This window comes from Rana temporaria, chromosome 4 (assembly GCF_905171775.1).
Source record: "Rana temporaria chromosome 4, aRanTem1.1, whole genome shotgun sequence".
In the NCBI taxonomy this organism is placed as follows: domain Eukaryota; kingdom Metazoa; phylum Chordata; class Amphibia; order Anura; family Ranidae; genus Rana; species Rana temporaria.
In genome coordinates, this window is record NC_053492.1 from 432,213,224 (window position 1) to 432,233,746 (window position 20,523).

At 40.2% G+C, this 20,523-nt stretch overlaps 1 protein-coding gene across 5 annotated transcripts in view; it reads left to right on the top strand.

Moving 5' to 3' along the window:
- ESRRG (estrogen related receptor gamma) overlaps window positions 1–20,523 on the top strand; it is a 304,078-nt gene that overhangs the window by 216,697 nt on the left and 66,858 nt on the right. For all 5 annotated transcript variants that reach the window (XM_040351445.1, XM_040351443.1, XM_040351446.1 and 2 more), the window contains one exon: window positions 14,576–14,686. In XM_040351445.1, coding sequence (XP_040207379.1) covers window positions 14,576–14,686 — 111 coding nt within the window. The remainder of the gene's footprint in view (window positions 1–14,575; window positions 14,687–20,523) is intronic.

Genomic DNA, 20,523 nt, shown 5'->3' on the forward strand with positions numbered 1-20,523 from the left:
AAAAGATTACTTTTGCAGTAATGTGTTCAGTGGACAGCATAATGAACAAACACATTTATTCATGTGATATTGCTGTTATAATACACAGAGTCGGGTTGCGGTGATACAGAGTGTTTTAGGGTAGATAGATTTATCCGAGTTCATCTAGAAATGTTTATTGTGCCTAAAGAATACCATGAAAAATCGACCTTTTGATTTGAATTCTTAAAAAAAAATTGCGGTGAGCTTTCAGTGTCTAGGTCCTCCTTTGCTCTGAGCCTCATAGCTAAATATCTGCAGTGTGAATTCTAAGGGTGGCCATACATGGATCAAAATACAGCTGGGGATCAGCCGAATTTTGATTTGTGTATGGTCACGCTGGTTGTACACAAGCCGATCAAGCTATAGCAAGCAACACTGATCATTGTATTGTGATGGCGGGAAAGACTCCTCCCTGTCTGGGTTTGACGTCATCGGCTCCTTCTCTCTACGAGCTACGTCACTGTATCACGCGACTTCGTCCTCCCTGTCAGAATACAATACCACAGCAGGAAGGATTCCCCCATCCATTTAGGCAGTGTTGCTATCACATTTACCTGTATAGCCTTCACCTGTATAGCTGTCTACCTATAGAAGTCTCAGAGTCTGCCAATTAACATTGCATCTACCTAAGGGTGTCCTAGCCCTAACCCTCTCTCCCACAGTTCTGTTTAAGAGATAATACATCTCTTTTTGCATTCTAAAAGTGTCTGACGCCCACCTGTTAATCTTGCATTACAACCACAATGCCTTTCAACCCACTCTACACAGAAGGATGTCAGCTGTCCCTACATATGAATGGGGGAATCAGGTCTTTGTTTTGTTAAACCCTCTGCCTGAACAGGTCCATTACATACAGACTGATAGAGATCACTATTTTTACAGCCAATTTACAAATCGATGCTCCCACATTTGGGTTCCCTACATCCTCCTTTATATGAATTGTGCCACATTTCATATTTCTCTCAATAAGATCAATAATCAAGATCTGAGGAACAATTTTCATAAAAAGAGCAAAGAGTTGGACAGCACAGTTAGCCAATTAAAGAAGAAGTAGGACCAAATCTCTTTTGGCCCTACTTCTTCTATGGATCACAGGAGTGCAGTTCATTTTGTACTCCTGTGACCTGTTTTCAGTCAACAGTGGGCTGAAGTCCTCCATCGACTGACATCACTTAGCCGGTCCAGGTTCTGGATTGTACCCCATCTTACAGTTGGGATCTAGCCAGATGCTTGGACCGGCAGCTGGCTCAGCCCCTGGGAGACTGAGCTAGCCGATCCCGCCCCCTCCACATCCTGGTGCTCCAGTGAGTGTTGAAGGGGTAGAGCTGAGAGCAGGTGACTGACAATCAACACTCTCTGCTCACTGAAGACTGAGAGCTGAGGAATCAGCGATCTTTGATCACTCTGTTCTCAGTCTAAAGCAGTTGTCTTAAACTGACGGCCCTCCAGTTGTTGCAAAACTGCAAGTCCCATCATGCCTCTGCCTGTGGGAGTCATGCTTGTAACTGTCAGCCTTGCAATGCCTCATGGGACTTGTAGTTTTGCAACAGATGGAGGGCCGCAAGTTTGACACCCCCTGGTCTAGAGGCAGTGAGGGACAGCTGCAGCTGGGATCGGTGCTGCAGCCATGAGTATGTATTTTAGTTTTTTTAGATACCTGAACTTCTCTTTTAACTACTAAAGATCTAAAGAATACTGACCTGAGTAAAAACCTAGGTAGGAAAAATACATACAGTACTACTGTCTGCAGGTATCCCTGGGCCGCAGGTTGAGCACCGGTGCACCAGAAGTTAATCAAGTGTGCAAATTTGAAATTCTGGAAACTAAAATGAGTAGGCCAGTTTAGGCTGTAATTTACCATTTACTGTATTATTCCTGTGAAAGCTATGGTCATCTTTGCTGTACTTCTAAAATGTCTCTAGCTCAGAATTAATCAACAAAGCTCTTTCAATAAACTATTTTGTAGGCATTAAATTTGAAGTCTCCTCAGTGTTAAAAACCCAGAAGCTGTCCTTTATGGCAGCTGCCAATAAAGTTATACCAGAGACATGCATGCAGCTCATATATCAAAAGGTTTTGTCAATGACGGTGACATATGTCAATAAAGTTATTTAACCTTTCATGTACCTCTTATCCCCTGACTAGGACCTCTGATAGGTATGCAAGCCTGTCACTTGAACGGTCTGGTTATCTAAAAGAAGGCTTGACACTAGTCTGAAAAGTGGTGGCCACACATGTATCACTAATGCCCTGTACACACAATCGGAATTCCCGTCGGGATAAACTCCTGATTTTTATGATGGAATTCCGTTCAAGCTGTCTTGCATACACACTGTCACACCAAATTCCGACCGTCCAAAACGCGGTGACGTACTGTACAACACTACGACGAGCTGAGAAAAATTAAGCTCATTGCTTCCGAGCATGACTTGATTCTAAACATGCGTGTTTTTTTCTCCGTCGGAGTTCCATACAGACGAACGGAATTTCCGATATAAATTTTTTTCATTGGAAAAAAAGAGAACATGTTATCTTTCTAAGTCTGTCGGAATTTCCAATGGAAAAACTCAGATGGGGCACACACACGGTCGGAATATCTGATGAAAAAATTCCGTCTGTCTTTTTCCATCGGAAATTCCGATCGTGCGTACAAGACATAAGATCATTCGATTTGATCTATTTGAGAAAAAAAATAACAAATCAGTGACATTTTATTTCTTTAGAGATCTTGATTTCGCCCCTGCAGAATTTATTCAATTGCTTCAATAAATATTTGTGGGCACGTGCTGGAGGATTGGTCATCATGTAGATTGTTTACATTTATGACTGATTAAAAGTATTTCCGGCCTATATTGCTCAGTCGATCACAAAGCACGGAAAAACAATGTGTGATGAATCACTTGTATGTGATTGTTGATATCTAAATCAATCAAAAATTGCAAAGGGTTTGTCTGGGTAAAAAAAAAAAAAAACTGTGCATATCTGTGATGCATTCACTTTTCCACATGTCTGTCTCTTTAAAAATGCTGTAAGTACAGGCTAATACTTGTTCCTTTCAGAAGTTATTATTATTATTCAGAATTTATATAGCACCATTAGTTTGCACAGAGCTTTATAACATGATGGCAGACAGTACAGTTACAATACAATTCAATATAAGAGGAATCAGAGGGCCCTGCTCGTTAGAGCTTGCAATCTAGAAGGGAGGGTCAAGTGATACAAAAGGTAATAACTGTGGGGGATGAGCTGATGGAGAAAATCAAAGTACAGTTATTTTGTGTAGCCAGGATAGGCTTCTCTGAAAAGGAGGTTTTTCAGGGATTGTCTAAAAGCAGAGGAGGAGATAATTGGACAGATTGGGGTAGGGAATTTCATGGGATAGGAGAGGCTCTGGAAAAGTCCTCCTGAAGGCAAGCATGGGAGGGGGTGACGAGGGAGCTAGAGAGCAGGAGGTTTTGGGAGGAACGAAGAGAACAATTAGGTTGGTTTTGAGACCAAAATCCTTTTGAGCTCCTATATTTTTGTAGTGATCTGACAACTCTTCCTCTGCTGCACTGAAATTCCAAGCAGTGTTCTCTACTGCTGGACTACAGAACTCTTTCCCATTGTGCTACAGCAGTGAGAAGGGGGAATATGGTCTGTAGTCCTAATGCACGTCTTGTCCTGTCCTCTTTCTGCCCCGTGCTGCTTCTCTATGGATACATTTCAGTGAGTGAGCCTAGGACAGAAAGTGTGGTACTGGCAGGATCGCCAGGTGAAAATAATGGAAAAGTCATTAAATAATGCAGCCACCACATCCAAGTCAAGGTTACCACTATTGCAGGTGGTGTGACTCGCCTTCGCACAGGCACAACAGCCTATTTAATTTGAATGGGCTGCTGTATGTGCAGAAAATGCATTGAAAAAAAACCTGACAAAAACATGGTCCTATGAAACTTCATGGTACTTTGACACCATGTGATTCCACACACCTGAATTAACATAAAACATTAATGGCACTCCCATATTTATTGGCCAGATTCTAGTGTTAGGTTGGTTAAGAAACAGGAAGTCCTCTATGTTTATTTATTTTCAGAAAGGTATTCATTTTAGTCTTAGATATCCAAAAAAGAGGAACTGCCTCTGTGCCACCCGTAGCAACCAATACTCATACTCCTTAGATATGAATGGGAGAGTATCGATGCAATGGGCAACCTAAGCCGCCTCTTCTCACACAAGGCCTTTTACATCAGAGGCTCGAGCTCTGCTCTCTCCCCGATGACTGTCAATAAAGTTGCTTCGGGGATCACACAGCCCTCTTCACAGGGGACGCTAAGATTTCCCAGCAGCCATGTCTGGTGTTTTCCCTAACATCTGCATTTGAAGGAGTAATAAAATGCTCACTCCCTGTCAGCATCACTTTATAGATAGCTCTTTAAAAATAATGAGCTATTGGATATTGTAACGCTCTGGGCTGTCTTGCTAGACTCATTTATTCTGATTCTGCCTTTGTCAGAATCATTGAAAGAAGACATTGAATTATAAGATGTCACTCGGAGAAAATGGCAGCCGGTGTGTGTGAATGTGATGTACATTTCTCACGTAAAACCCCGCCGCTGCTTCCTTCATTGTGCCGCGCGTGTTATTAATAATGCCGCCTATCAAGACATGATATTGGTGTATTATATTACAATGCGTTGCTATATTTTAGGTCCCCGTGGACACAGTGGGGATGGGGTAGGTTGAAAGGACATTAGTGTGAAATATTACTAATTTTGAGAAAAGAAAGAGAAAAATGAAGGTTTTGTTGATTAAAGTGAACCTGTGAGGACAAAATGATGGCAGCTGACATTACTGATTTGTTTTTAAAGGTACGGGGTGTTATCCTGGCCTTGCTCTAACTACGCTATGTGTTTCTGACCTGCAACAAGTCTAGCATGTATGGAGGCATGTATAGAGGCATGTATAGAGGCATGTATGGAGGCATGTATGGAGGGATGTATAGAGGCATGTATAGAGGCATGTAGCAGGCCTTTGGAACACTAAGTCATAAAAGCTGAATAAAAATGGCCATCCTGAAGCCTGCACTGTTCAACAGAAGCAGTCATGACTGAGGAACATGTAGAGTATTAAGGCTCGCAATTACCTCTAACCCGTAAAAACCAACTACACACCTCCCTCCCCCTTACCCTGATGACTAGACAACAACATTTATTTTGTAGTCGACTGGCCAAAGCAGCCCTTTTATTTTCAGAAAACAAAACAGTCAATACATAAGGCATGAATTAGACTGCCGGCATGGAACTTCAATGTATCCCATGCAGGCAAAACATTGCTCTCACACGGGTGTAAGCCTATGTGAACGAGGCCTGACACTTCAATCTGAAAGTTAAGATAGCCATACATGGCTGTAATTCTCTATTTAAGACCCAGTTCACACTAGTACGTCATATGCTCCAATTTTGAGAGCACTTGTTGCATGACATGTATAAATCAATGATTCCCTATATTAGCCATTTTAACTAGTCCAACTTGTATCGGTCCGACTTTGGAAAAGATTCCTACACTACTTTAGTCCAACTTTGGTCTGGTTTCAGCCCATTGAGTATCATTGAAGTCATATCCAAGTCGGATAACCATATTAACTATCTGACTTGTGACATCCGACATGGATTACAGCATCAGAAAAAGGAATTTATGTCACACTGCATATGACATTAAACAGTGGCCAGCTATTTAGACAGCTGCAGCAACCGTGGCTGCTTGAATACCGGAACAGTGAATGCATCTGATTGGATGCAGTCACTGTTTGGCCAACAATTTATTAATAATGCCGCCTATCAAGACATGATATTGGTGTATTATATTACAATGCGTTGCTATATTTTAGGTCCCCGTGGACACAGTGGGGATGGGGTAGGTTGAAAGGACATTAGTGTGAAATATTACTAATTTTGAGAAAAGAAAGAGAAAAATTAAGGTTTTGTTGATTAAAGTGAACCTGTGAGGACAAAATGATGGCAGCTGACATTACTGATTTGTTTTTAAAGGTACGGGGTGTTATCCTGGCCTTGCTCTAACTACGCTATGTGTTTCTGACCTGCAACAAGTCTAGCATGTATGGAGGCATGTATAGAGGCATGTATAGAGGCATGTATGGAGGCATGTATGGAGGGATGTATAGAGGCATGTATAGAGGCATGTAGCAGGCCTTTGGAACACTAAGTCATAAAAGCTGAATAAAAATGGCCATCCTGAAGCCTGCACTGTTCAACAGAAGCAGTCATGACTGAGGAACATGTAGAGTATTAAGGCTCGCAATTACCTCTAACCCGTAAAAACCAACTACACACCTCCCTCCCCCTTACCCTGATGACTAGACAACAACATTTATTTTGTAGTCGACTGGCCAAAGCAGCCCTTTTATTTTCAGAAAACAAAACAGTCAATACATAAGGCATGAATTAGACTGCCGGCATGGAACTTCAATGTATCCCATGCAGGCAAAACATTGCTCTCACACGGGTGTAAGCCTATGTGAACGAGGCCTGACACTTCAATCTGAAAGTTAAGATAGCCATACATGGCTGTAATTCTCTATTTAAGACCCAGTTCACACTAGTACGTCATATGCTCCAATTTTGAGAGCACTTGTTGCATGACATGTATAAATCAATGATTCCCTATATTAGCCATTTTAACTAGTCCAACTTGTATCGGTCCGACTTTGGAAAAGATTCCTACACTACTTTAGTCCAACTTTGGTCTGGTTTCAGCCCATTGAGTATCATTGAAGTCATATCCAAGTCGGATAACCATATTAACTATCTGACTTGTGACATCCGACATGGATTACAGCATCAGAAAAAGGAATTTATGTCACACTGCATATGACATTAAACAGTGGCCAGCTATTTAGACAGCTGCAGCAACCGTGGCTGCTTGAATACCGGAACAGTGAATGCATCTGATTGGATGCAGTCACTGTTTGGCCAACAATTTTCCACCCGGCTTCTTCCTTTTTTCAATCAAGTTTTATTGAGTTGGTGGTGTCGACAGAGCCACTCACAGCTCTAATTGCAGCAGGAATCCAATAATTAAGTTGTGTGTGGCCAGCTTTATGGGATAAAGGACACTTGAAATCTGTTAAATTGCCAATTGTGATTTTGCACTGGTATTTATTCAAAGCTAGTAGTCGATGGGGTTGATCTACTAAAGCAATAGGGGTAGCTCCCTTAGCTGTAAATATTATACGTAGTAAAATATTCACAACTAGGGCAAAGCTCTACTCACTTTGACTGCCCAATCATGTGGAAAGGAAAAAAAAACAAACAAAAAAGTACTGGCACATGATTTTTTGATGGAAGGAGACACACCTGTACCCTATTTATTAGGTTCAATGAACATTCACTTATATAAGTGAACACTCTTTACGCCTTTAGTAAAACAACCCATACGTATGAGGTCCTGTCGTTAGCAGGGCATTTTGTAGATGTCAACTGTCCCAGAGTTGTCCTGTATCTTTGATCCCAGTCTCAGTAATGATTTTGTCTCCTGGATAATGTCCGGGGATCACAGCGTCACCCTTATTTGAGTTACTCAATAAAGCATTCATTATGGTGATCGGAGTCCATGAATTTGGGTTTGTCACTAGACGGGTCCGAGTTGGACTGTGAACTGTCACAGGAACCAGGTCTGAAATGTTGGTAAGCATAGCAAGGAAGCAATTATTGCACCTCAGGGGGCCCAGATCTAGAAATGTAAAACAATACTAATACTACAGCTACATCAGTAATATTGTACTTTTTATTGTGACCATAAAAGATAGGAATATGAAGACGAAGAAGCATTAAATAGAGGAGACTCTAGTTTTATAAAAAACAGCCTGTAGGTTTCCATTGATTTATGTTATAATAACGGGCATTCTTGTTGCAGTGACAGCTGCAAAAAAAAACAGTGAACGCAATAAGCAAGCAACAGTATTTTGTCAACCGAGCCCATGTAAACACTAGTATCACAGAAGATGACTATGGAGCGCAATTCATTGGTTAATGTAATTTCAAGCTGCATCTTAAAAATAACATTTGGCTTGAGATGCTGGCCCCATAGCACGTCCTCATGAAACCTCAGCCAGGTTTTTGTGCAGGGAAGCTCTGGAAATAGATCCAATACTAGATAGCAATTATTAGAGTTATCATGATAAACAAACACTTTTAATTAAAAGCACAGATTACAATCTTAAATGTAACCCCTAGCGGTGAACATCTCTTATGTGCATTCTTTTAGTCTGTTAAATATACTATTGAAAAGGTTTTAATATACTGTATCTGTTTTCAAAGTACAAAAATTACTTTTGAACCTTTACATGTGGGGCAAGATGGTGGTACCCTATGGGCAAATACATGGGGCCTTCAGTATTGGGAAGGTACCATGGAAGGGGGGAGGCAGCAAAAAAATAAAATAATGGGTCTCTAGTGACAGACTGGATCAGTTTTTCATCACTGATTACACATCGGGGAGTCGTTTATAAGCTGGGTAACTCATATTTGTAAACATTGGCAAAGGAAAGGGTGCTGGTAATAGTACAGTATAAAAAATGCCATAGTAAATGGAATTATATTTCTTCTATCGAAAAAAAGAGAAAAAAAATACACACAGCATTATATTGAGTTAGAAGTTATCGGTGAGCAATACTAAGCCATTGTTCCCCACTGTGTGATGACAATGCATATTTGCAGGAGTCTATAGGATCTTAATGGACTGTCGCACCCATAGGATACACACTCTCAATGTTCTTATTTTTCCTGAGCTTGGCACTTCTGCCCCTGATCCGCTGTAAATTGATTCAAATAGCTGCCAGACAAGTTACTTTATCTGATGTCAATGGGAGAGACTATAAAAAGATGCCACTTCGGTTCAACAAAATGAATTTGCATGGCAGGATTAAAAATAGAAATTCAATGCGCAATTATAAGTAGCCTCAAATTAACTGGCATCTTAATTTAGCGGCCGGGGCACTTCACAGCCATAGCGTCATCTGTTTGAAGGTCCGGGGAATATACACAGCAGATTCTTGGCTTGGTCTTGAGTTGGAGCCTAGAACTGACACGGGGCTGTCACGGGTGCACATTACCAAGCAGCGATTATGTTGCTGAATGTGCATGCCTTTATATGATAACAGAGCAAAATTAGTGATGTGCAGTAACCCATAGTAATCTATGACTTACCAGCTTTAGACTAATGAAAAAGGAAATTTAGTTAATATCAGTTAACCCCTTTGCACACTTTCACTCAATTAAATGAAAACACCTAAGGCCTCGTACACACGATAGGTTAACCAGAGGACAACGTTCTGAAGGACCGTTTTCATCGGTCAAAACCGATCGTGTGTGGGCCCCATAGGTTATTTAACCATAGGTTAAAAAAAAGACAACTTGCTTTAAAATTAACCTATGGATTCCTAACCGATAGGTCAAAACCGATAGTTAGTAGGCACGACCATCGGTTAAAAATCCATGCATGCTCAGAATCAAGTCGACGCATGCTTGGAAGCATTGAACTTAGTTTTTTTCAGCACGTCGTTGTGTTTTACGTCACCGCGTTCTGACACAATCGGTTATTTAACCTATGGTGTGTAGGTCCGCTTCATCAGTTAACCTATGACAACGGTCCTTCAGACTGTTCTCATCGGATGGACTGATCGTGTGTACGAGGCATAACAAGGTTTTTAACCCTTGGGAAAGCCATTGGTATCACCTCTTTACTTCTCCAACAAGTCTGTACACCCACTGTGGCAACATAGAATTTGGGCCAGTGTACATGCTGGACTTTTATTTGCTTATTTATTATGAATGTAGAAGAAAAATTGGGCATAGTAGTTAGGAACATGCAGCACTCCATGTTGATTGGGAACACAACTAGGGTCTATGGTAATGAGGTCTCGCTGCCAGAAGCTATGGTGTCTCTCAGACCAGCAAACTCCACATATCATCAAAATATCTGTTTTGGTAGGATTGGCTCTTTAATGGATCATCAAAGCTAGAGTAGAAATTTACATGGAGAAAATACTTAGGCCCCGTACACACGAGAGGATCTATCCGCTGGAATTGATCTGCGGATCAGTTCCAGCGGATAGATCCGCTGGTGTGTACATCCCAGCGGATCTTTTTCCGCTGATTTTTTTCGGCCCGACCGATTTCCAGCAGATAAAAATTTCTTAGCATGCTAAGAAATCTATCCGCTGGAATCGGCTTCTTCGGATCGATCCGGTGGTCTGTACAGACTCACCGGATCGATCCGTCCGATTCCCTCCCTCGCATGCGTCGTAATGATCCGACGCATGCGTGGGTATCCTTATATGACAGCGTCGCGCATGTCGCCGCGTCATCATCGCGGCAACGGCGCGACACGCCATCACGAAGGGATTTCGGCGCGGATTTCGATCCGATGGTGAGTACACTCCATCGGATCCAAATCCGGGGAAATCCTCGAGAGGATTTATCCGCGGATACGGTCCGGCGGACCGTATCCGCGGATCAATCCTCTCGTCTGTACCCGGCATTAGTGAGCGGCAACACAAGTTTCTGCAATTCTTGTCAAATGAATTTTCACTGTGGATCATCAGTTTGATGAGGGAATTGGAAAAGGGCCCCTTGGAAATAGTGTAGTAACATATGTTATAAGTAGAGCACATGGGTCAGTATTGCCACTATTGGAAAAAAAGAGTTGCTGATTTTTTTTTTTTTCATTGGCACAATATCTTTTCAAAGCAAATTATTTAAATTCTACATCTGGGGCCACCTTAATAAAAGTTTCTAAAAGACCTGGATTTGCCCTTTAAATTGGTGATCCCCTTTAAATCGAAATCTAAAATGCAAACAATACTCCCAAAGGCAGTTACAGTATATACATCAAACAGATTTTATCTACCATCATTACATATTCTTGCCTGCTTCTGTCACGTATATACTGAGACAAGCCATTGCAGTAACTTTAGTTTGAATTATAATTGGAAGGGTCTGCCTTATTAATCACATTCCTCCACAGTATTGATAAAAAAGGAGAAAAATTGCATACTGATTACTGTATAGATGTGTAACTAGAATATCAACAAAGATGAAAGTCTAATAAACTAGGGACAGTGCTGGGGATGCTTGTAATTTTACCACCAGTTCTGTGCAGACTTCTTAAAGAGACTTTGTCAGTTTCAGAGCAAAGTAACAGTATTTTACTATTCCCAGACCCCCCCCCCCCTCCGCTCCGACCCACTTATATTCATCGTCAGCGCTCCCCAACTGCTCCTTCTCCTTGCACTGCCTGTCCTGTGTTCCAGTATGGGGATGCATGTGACCTGCTCCCAAGATGCAGCTTCTGGGGTCTAGCAGCGAATCATATGGGCAAAGTGACAGAGTCTCTTTAAGACTGAACCAATCACATGAGCAGCAAATTTGTTTTTATAGGACCTATACAAACCATGTAAAGAACACCCACCTAGAACCTGTTGCTTTGATGGCAAAGAAAAAACATTTGAATTTCCCTGGCACGGAAAAATAATTTTTAATAACTTTCAATGACAAAGTGGTTTGCGCAGCTGTGATATACGTTATATAATTTGTTTAGCGAAATAGGAGTTTTCCTTTAGGTGGCACAGGGTATAAGTCTTTCCTCTGATGTCTGAAACATTTTCGGTTGCTCAGCATAAAACTGAGACTCGGAAGTCTCATCGAGGGATATTCATCACTGGCTCCTTTGCGCTCTTTATTCCAGGGACTCGATTTATGCACAGAACCCTAAGAGAAGCAAGATGCAAATAAAATGATTGATTAGAACAGATTTATATTATTTAAATTTGGGCCACAGTCCCATTACTATTTGATTAAACACACTGCTTTTGCACGCTATCCATCTTTTTTTTTTTTTTTTTTGCCTCTATGAAATCAGCCACAGAATAGGCGGGATGATGGCACCTGAATTATGCAGACTTCATTTTCTCCTCATTGCTATTAAAATGCTGGGCTGCTTTCTTCCCAGTTCTACTTTTCATCTAGTGATTTGCTACAAATAATCCCCTTTGGATCTTTCCCCGCAAAGCATCATTTTATGCCTCCTTGTATATTTGTATGTATTTTTTGGTGCTCCTGGATCAGTAATTGATTTCTTTTGATTGTTGCACTGCATAACCTAAATTGGGCTTTGCTCGCCTTTTCAACCTGCAACATGTGTGCTTGACACCTTTATTTTCTCCCTTATATTTAATGACCTTTCTGTCATCATTCATCGCTCTGCAGTGTGATTTTTCAGCTTTTGTCAGTTGCCATGGGTGATTTTTCTCGTGTATTGAATAAAAGGTCTCCTGGAATCAATCTAGCATGATATGATTGATAGGTGTACAGCTCATAGCAGTAACAGTCTTTGGACTGAGCATTTAATATTAAGAAGACAACCCATAGAAGAATCATCTGATATGTGAATGGTGACACCCACTACATATTACCGTATTTAGAAGAACTTTCATTGCCCAATTGGGTTCCTGGGATTGTAAAGACCTTCCCTTTGGATTTAGTTCTAGTGTGGACTGTTGCACTAATGCACTTATGTAATTTGCACGTTACACACACTTTATTGGTTTTACCTTTAGAGTCGGACGTTCAAGTAGTCGCGCTGATCACCATTTTTCTTAAGTCTTTAGACGTGTTCAATATTTTGTGTATTTGTGTGTATTTGTGTATCTAAAGCACAATTTTTCATTTTTAATAGAATAGGGAAGGGTTAGAACCTCAGGTTTTTATTTTTGTCTGTATCCCCGCTAGGACAGCAAAAAGGGCACTTAAGATAAAGCTTAGGCCCGGGGTAAAGAAAAGAAAAAACATTGACAGAGGGCAGGCATGACAGGCTTTAAAAGGGACTTGGGTCTAGGAGGTGTTTTTCTAAGTTTGTGTTTCAATAATGTTTATTAAAGATTTTCAAAACAATAAAATAGAATCTCAGCGCATTTTTGTACAGTATTCAAAGCCATTAGCCATTAGGGAGCCATACATTGATCAATTAGCATAACATAGATCACACCTGCCTTATCAACATTGTCCAATGAGCCCTTAAGGTGTGTGCCAGATAGCTAAAGTATTATAATAAGCAATGTACAAGTCATGACAGGGGCCTAATAGTCTTTTTATGTTTCCGGCTGTCCGGTGCTCCACCCACTGGGAAGAGCTCACCCCCATCCAGCTATCGGGGGGGGGGGCGACTCTCGCCCTGTGCGGGCGGACCCCCAGAGGACCAAACTATCCATGGTCCACAATATGTGAGCCTATTAAACAACTGACACTGTAATATTGAAATAAACACTAAAACGTGAGAACTTTAGGGGGAAAGACAGAAGAAATAGGGGGGGTGAAATACAGTTGAGAGGGGAGGATTGGGGAGGGAGGATATGGAGGAGCTGCGGTCCTGCTCCCAGAAGCCCATTTTATGATAAAGTATTTAGGTAGCAAGCGTCCTAGGGCCATTGGTAAGTGTTCTTCTAATTTTAAAAGAAAATATAGTTACAGTACAAACAATTAACTGATTGTTGGGTTAATTTTAATGGGTGGATCTGCGAGGGGTGGTCAGCCACAGGGTTCCAGGATAGACTCAGTCAGAAGGGAGCTGAGTTAGGAAAAACTTGCCGCTCTCTCGCCCTTTGTTCCTGATACCTTGGCTCATTGTTTTTTTGGTGGGTTATTTCGGGTTGTGTGGTTGATTCATGGTGGGTACAAGGTCCTTGTAGGTCAGTATGGGACACAAATGTACAGTTTAGGGACACGTTTTAGGTACGGCTCCCAGTAGTTTGTATGGTTGTATCTGTGTTTGTTGTCTCGGAGTTGACGGTTGTTGTGGCTGGAGGCCTATTTATGTTGGATGCAGGTACTCTCTTCTATGATGACCACCAGGACTTTTTGACTAAATTTCTCTACAGTTTTTATTGGTAACTTTTACAGTTTGTTAATATAGACTGCTATGGCCATTCAACCTTAACTTGTTGTGTGGTTACTTAGGTGTGGTTATGGGAGGAGTGATGGTCTGAGCAGAAGGGAGACAAACAATCTTTTTTAACCTAGTAATGAATAAGAGGTGCTATATCTCCTATTTGTATATCCAGTGTTGTAATTGTCCATGTTATTGACTAAGCTGACTCATTTCTCACATACATCAGAGTGCTCTCAACAACAGTGGGGTCCTGGGGGAAGTCCAAATTTGTAGAAAGCAGTAAAGGTCCAGACTGAAGTTCATAGAGTCCAGAAAAGTTTTTACTTAAATCAATGGTGGAAAAACAGAGCCAACACATTTTAGGGTTTGGACCTAAATCTTCAATAGGGCTTATAGCATATGTAACCTCAAATTTGACTGGACTTCATAGGATGTTGATGCTATTATTGATATTTATATGTACAGAATCAGATTTGAGGTAATATCACTAGAACATTGTGTATCTCAAATAACAACTTGTGGATCTCTGGAAGAACAGCTTGCATCAGAATATAAATGTTATGTTTTGGATCTATGTGGAAACTAAACATGATTACTGTATCTTTTTCAGGTGTACGTCTTGACAGAGTGCGTGGAGGCCGACAGAAGTACAAGCGCAGGATAGACGCAGAGAACAGCCCGTATCTTAATCCTCAACTTGTCCAGCCAGCCAAAAAGCCATGTAAGTAGTCTGTCTCTGTGCATGCAATACTTCATGGAAAAACAGATTGTGTGGTGCTGAAAAATGTCCCTCTAGACCCTCTGGATCCGAGGTGTACATAATTAGGCAGCAGTCAGATTATGTTAGGTGAAGCTGGAAATCTCTGTTCTGCAGGAATAAATGCTCCTAGTATACTCACTTGTCACCAACCTGGTAATTTTAGACATACTGTAACTGTGATAAGGTTTATTCTAACAGAAGATCGACAGGTATGTCCCTGTTTATATTTTCATACTAAATGTATTATATCCTGTCTGTAGTTAAGGCTAACCTAAAGTATAGTAAAAATATATCTAAACCTTTTTTAAACAGTCAAAAACATATAATTGGAATGATGCATTGGTGTAGACTCAGGTTACATTGCTTATGCTGAGGCATTGTTCACAAAGTCTGTTTCGGTGGAGAAGATCTTGGGGGGGGGGGGGTCGACATCAGAACACTAGCTTACTAGCTCTCCAAAGAGTTTCTTGACATCTGTCCCCCAAGATCCTCTAGCTGAAAACTCCTTGGCATAGGTCATACCACCAACACAGGGTTTTTATTCTTACAAAAATGGTTTTAAATGACCCAGGAAATGCATACTTGTAAAAGAAGAGTGTGGATACTAACATTTCCCGTGACCACACTGCCAAACACTGCTCTACTCATGAGAAATCATCCCCCAAATTGATACTTTTAATAGCATTGATTTCCTGGGTCTCCCACAACTCTTATGCCGCGTACACACGATCGGAATTTCCGATGGAAAAAGTCTGACTGACTTTTTCGATAGGAAATTCCGATGGTGTGTATGCCCCATTGGAGAAATTCCATCGGAGTTTAAATATAGAACATGTTTTATTTTACTCCGATGGAATTCGTCGGAATTCCGATGATCTTTTGGTCGGGCAAAAGCCAGATCGTGTGTACACGGCATTACTGTTTCCTACTGTTGACTTTTTTTAAGCGAATTTCACCTTAGCAGCTCAACGAGATTCAACGGAATCTTGTGGCTCTTACCTAGTGGTGTCATTGATTTGGTAAATGGTCTCTGAATCAGAGAAAAGGAGCTTCAATCAAAGGCTTCTGAGACAGGTCTTTATCTTCTAGCAGTATTCCTATTACGAAGAAGACATACAGTATATTACAACTGAAAGTTCTATTTTATTGAAATTCCTATTTAAACATTACACTAGCAATGGTTCACATGTCTGTGCTTTGTCATTTTAATAACCAGTACCGGAATCCCACAAAATCTATTCCCCTCTGTAACAAAAAGGGGTGATTTCCAAATTCTGTAGGGCTGGAAGCACACACAAAACTCGTAAGGCCCAGCTATTATGAACATAACAGATTTTAAACTGTATGCAAAAGGACATTTTAGCTTTATCAAAGAAAAAACAACCAGTTTTACATAACATTAAGGCTTAAGTGAACATATGGCATGGATTCCCTTTGCCTTTCCAAAAAACATTATGCTGATTATACCTTCAATTGTCCAATCTGGCATCCGGCGCTGCGTTTGACTAAGCTGTTCCACCATTCTGTAAATACATTTTAGGGTTGCATTAAGCAGATTTGATGCATTATAATGAAAACTTTCCGATAATACTATAAAATGTAATAAACCGTAATGCTTAATTTCATTAGGGGCATTTAATTTCGTTGGATTTCGTGATGCAGAGATTACCCTCTTTTTTTTCCTGTTGAGTTTTGTCATTGTTGTCAGTGTCATGTATGAAAAAGTGATTAAAAGCGAGGCGGGCAGTCGTCTCTGATGTCCGTGTTTTGGAAGTTGAGATTACCGTGGAGCAGTGTGTTACAATAGCATAAAGGAGATAACTACTCCAATTTCACTAAGCTGTACTTGATGAAGATAAACCAGGCATTTGTCAAACCATTATTGAAGCAAACCTAACTAATTATCTGTCTATATATTGTAAACACTGCCTGATATACAGGTATATCTAAGTTAAATCATGCAATTGGTGCACTATAGTAACCAGGCTCTCAGTACTCCTGTTGAACACTTCTAGCTATAGTTTATGTCACACGAGTCAGGAGGCAATTTACAAACCATTACTGAAGCCAACCTATCAAATAATCTGTGTTTTTGCCCAGTTTTTTTTTTCTAAACATGATCTGATATAAACCTTACAGTATGTTGAAACGTACAATTGGCTCTCAGTATTCCTGCAGAGCACTTCTAGCTGCATCTTATGTCAAATGAGCTAGACAGGCAACTCACAAACCTTTTAAATTATCTTTCTTTGCAAAAAAATATTGAATATATGTGTATATGTATATGTATATATATGTATATATCTCATATGTTGAAACATGCAACTGGTGAACTATAATAACCAGGCTCTCAGTACTCCTGCTGAACACGTCTAGCTATGTTTTATGTCACATGAGTTAAGAGGCAACTCACAAACTATAAAGCCTTTTTCCATCGGAAATTCCGACCAAGTGTATGCCCCATCGGAGTAATATCATTGAGTATTCTGAGGAATTACATCGGAGTTTAGATAGAGAACATGTTCTCTTTTACTCCAATGGAATTCCGTCTGAATTCTGATGTGAGTTTGGCCGGGCAAAAGCCTGATCGTGTGTACATCACATTATCTGGGTTTTTGCCCAGTTTTTAACATCTTGTAAACAAGATCTAATATTTTAAATTGAAACATACAACTGGTGCAATATTGTAACCAGGCTCTCAATGTTCATGCAGGGAACTTCTAGCTGTGGTTTATGTCAAATGAGCTAGACAGGCAATTCACAAACCATTATGACACAAACCTATACAATTAGAAAGTTTTTTTTTTTTGCCAGGCTCTAAACATATTGGAAAAACGATCCAATAAATACATATCTTACTTTAAAACACAACTTGTGCACTATAGTGACCAGGCTCTCAGTACTCCTGGTGAACACTTTTAGCTATGTTTTATGTCAAATGTGTCAGACATCCAACTCACAAACCATTACACCACAAACCCATCTAATTATCTGAGTTTTTTCCTAGTTCTAAACATCTTGTAAACATGATCTAATATAAATGTTATATGGAAACATGCAACTGATACACTATAGTAACCAGGCTCTCAGTATTGCTGTGGAGCACTTTCAGCAAAGTTTTATACAGTAGCACATTAATCAGATAGGCCCTTCACACAAAAGTATACATGCTACAGTGATCCAAAGGTACCATCTTTGAGATCTTGGGAATCCTTAATTTGCATATTATGCTATAATGTTCTTGAAAGTTGGATGGGTAGAACTTCTTAAAGGGGTTGTAAAAGTAAAAATGTTTTTGTCTGAATAGCTTCCTTTACCTTAGTGCAGTCCTCCTTCACTTACCTCATCCTTCCATTTTGCTTTTAAATGTCCTTATTTCTTCTGAGAAATCCTCACTTCCTGTTCTTCTGTCTGTATCTACACACTGTAATGCGAGGCTTTCTCCCTGGTGTGGAGAAAGCCTCTTGTGGGGGAGGGGGCGAGCAGGAGTGTCAGGATGCTCACTTACACACAGCTCCTTTCTCTATCTGCAAAGTAGAGAGTGTCCAGACAATCCTGCTCGCCCCCTTCCCCCCTCAAGAGGCTTTTTCCACACCAGGGAGAATTATGTTATAATGTTTAAAGAATTTGGATGATTATAACTGATCGAAACAGAGGTAAACACAATTGCTAAAATCTCATATAAACTTTTTTTTTTTTTTTAATCTACAGGTAAATTAATATTTAGATATAGTGCTAGCTTATTACTTAATATAAAAGACTATCCCCTTATCTTTTAATTAAAAAAAGTCTTAGAATTACAGGTATTAAACAATCTTCACATTACTTCTGCAAGCTGCTGTACCCTAGGCATGTGCCTCTTTTGCCTGTACGGCGGATATATTATGTAAACTTGACTTATCTGTGCCATCATTAATATATTTTTTCTCTCTAATGTGCTGGGACTGAAAGATTTTCCTGCATTTTCTCAGTGATTGTTTGTGCACAGAATAGGCACAGCGGAAAAGTGGAATTTATTGATTCCAATTAGGAAAACATTAAATAAGCCTCTCTTCCCTAGTAACAATGCTTATGGCTATTCAGTGCCCTTAATTCCAGCGGTCTGATGGCTCCATCAGCCTGAGGAGAGGTTGTGGCTTCAATTTGATGGCATATTAATAGGAAATAGGGCCTGCTGTAATGTAATGGACATCCCTGTGTCCTAAAATAAAATTCACATTGCAAAATTTACTTGCAAAGATATTTTCCAACATCACCGAACATTCACCCTGCTTTGTTGCATTACCCTGAGACCGAAAGGGACCAAATGCCGCAATTTCAAATTTTGCTTGCAGCACTACCTGCAGGTGAAAGGTGGTCCTGCGGCTCCAGCTTTAAATATAATGAAGTTCTAAAAGAGGCTTGTCAGCACATCTCTGTGTTGTACACCTATACATGGGTTGCGGGAACATCCTTGACTGCACAGTTACCCCAGACGATCGTGTATTCCACCCTGTGTGTATCTCATTTCAGTAAAAGTCAATCATTCACATTAAAACAGCGATCATATATTTTTATTCCTGAAAAAAAAAAGCTTCCTTTGTGAAAGACTTTGATTGTTTTAAGCTCAACTTAACAATAAATGTTCTGAATCATTTTGTGAGCTGCCTAATTATGTCATTCTCTTTTGTCTGGAAAATGAGGATTTATTGCACATTGCAGGTTCTGCTTCATTATCTGTCTGCTGTTTTCTTCACTAAGTGGGATAGCCAATTCTTCTAAAAAGAACTCATCTAAGAGCCAACTTGTGTAATATGTTAGAGTTATTGATATAGTTCATTAAGATATATGCAACTGTTAAATGTATAGACATATGGAAAAAGATCATGAAGGTAGGGGAAGAATTTTTATGTACACAGCTAAAGACATTCCAGACAATATTCTGCTAAAGTACTAGATAGGATGCTATAAAATATGTGTATAGTTCTGGCTATCTGGGTGATACTGGTGGCTATGATGATACGCACTAGTTTGCAACGAAAGGCCCTGCATGTTTGCCAACAGCTTAAAAAAATATTTAAAAAACACTTTGCTGCCAAAGTTGTAGTTTCAAGACATGCACTCTTTATGTTATCACATCAAAATCACTTTTTATTTTACAGTATGTAAATTGTCAGTGTTTATAATCTTAACCTCAAGCACAACCTTTTTTTTTTTAACAAGGAGGAACTATTAGAAAAACTGTCATGCCTCTTGGAAACTCTGCTAGTAATTTTCAGTAATAATAATGACAAATATGAATGACGTAGTTATGATAATAATAATAATGGCCAGAAAAAGAATTGCAGACCATGAAAAGTATAGAGTTCCTTCACATTGGTGATTAGTCAAGTGCCCCCTCATTTATTTGTGGTCAGTAGAGAAGGATCCCCTTATGTTGGTAGTCATTGGGAGAGGGGAGACCTCATTGTGGTAATCATTGGGAGAATGGCCCCCTTATATTGGTAGTCATTGGGAGAGGGGAGACCTCATTGTGGCAATCATTGGGAGAAGGGCGCCCTTATGTTGGTAATCATTGGGAGAGGGGAGACCTCATTGTGGTAATCATTGGGAGAAGGGTCCCCTTTTGTTGGTAGTCATTGGGAGAAGGGCCCCCTTATCTTGGTAGTCATTGGGAGTCATTGCACTAGTTATTTCAGGAAGGATTCCCTTTACAGATATAAAAAAATAAAGATTATGGTGTCAGTGGATACTTATCTGAGCGATATAACAAGCTCATTGCTCATGGAACCTATAGAAACCTCTGGCGGAAAACTAGG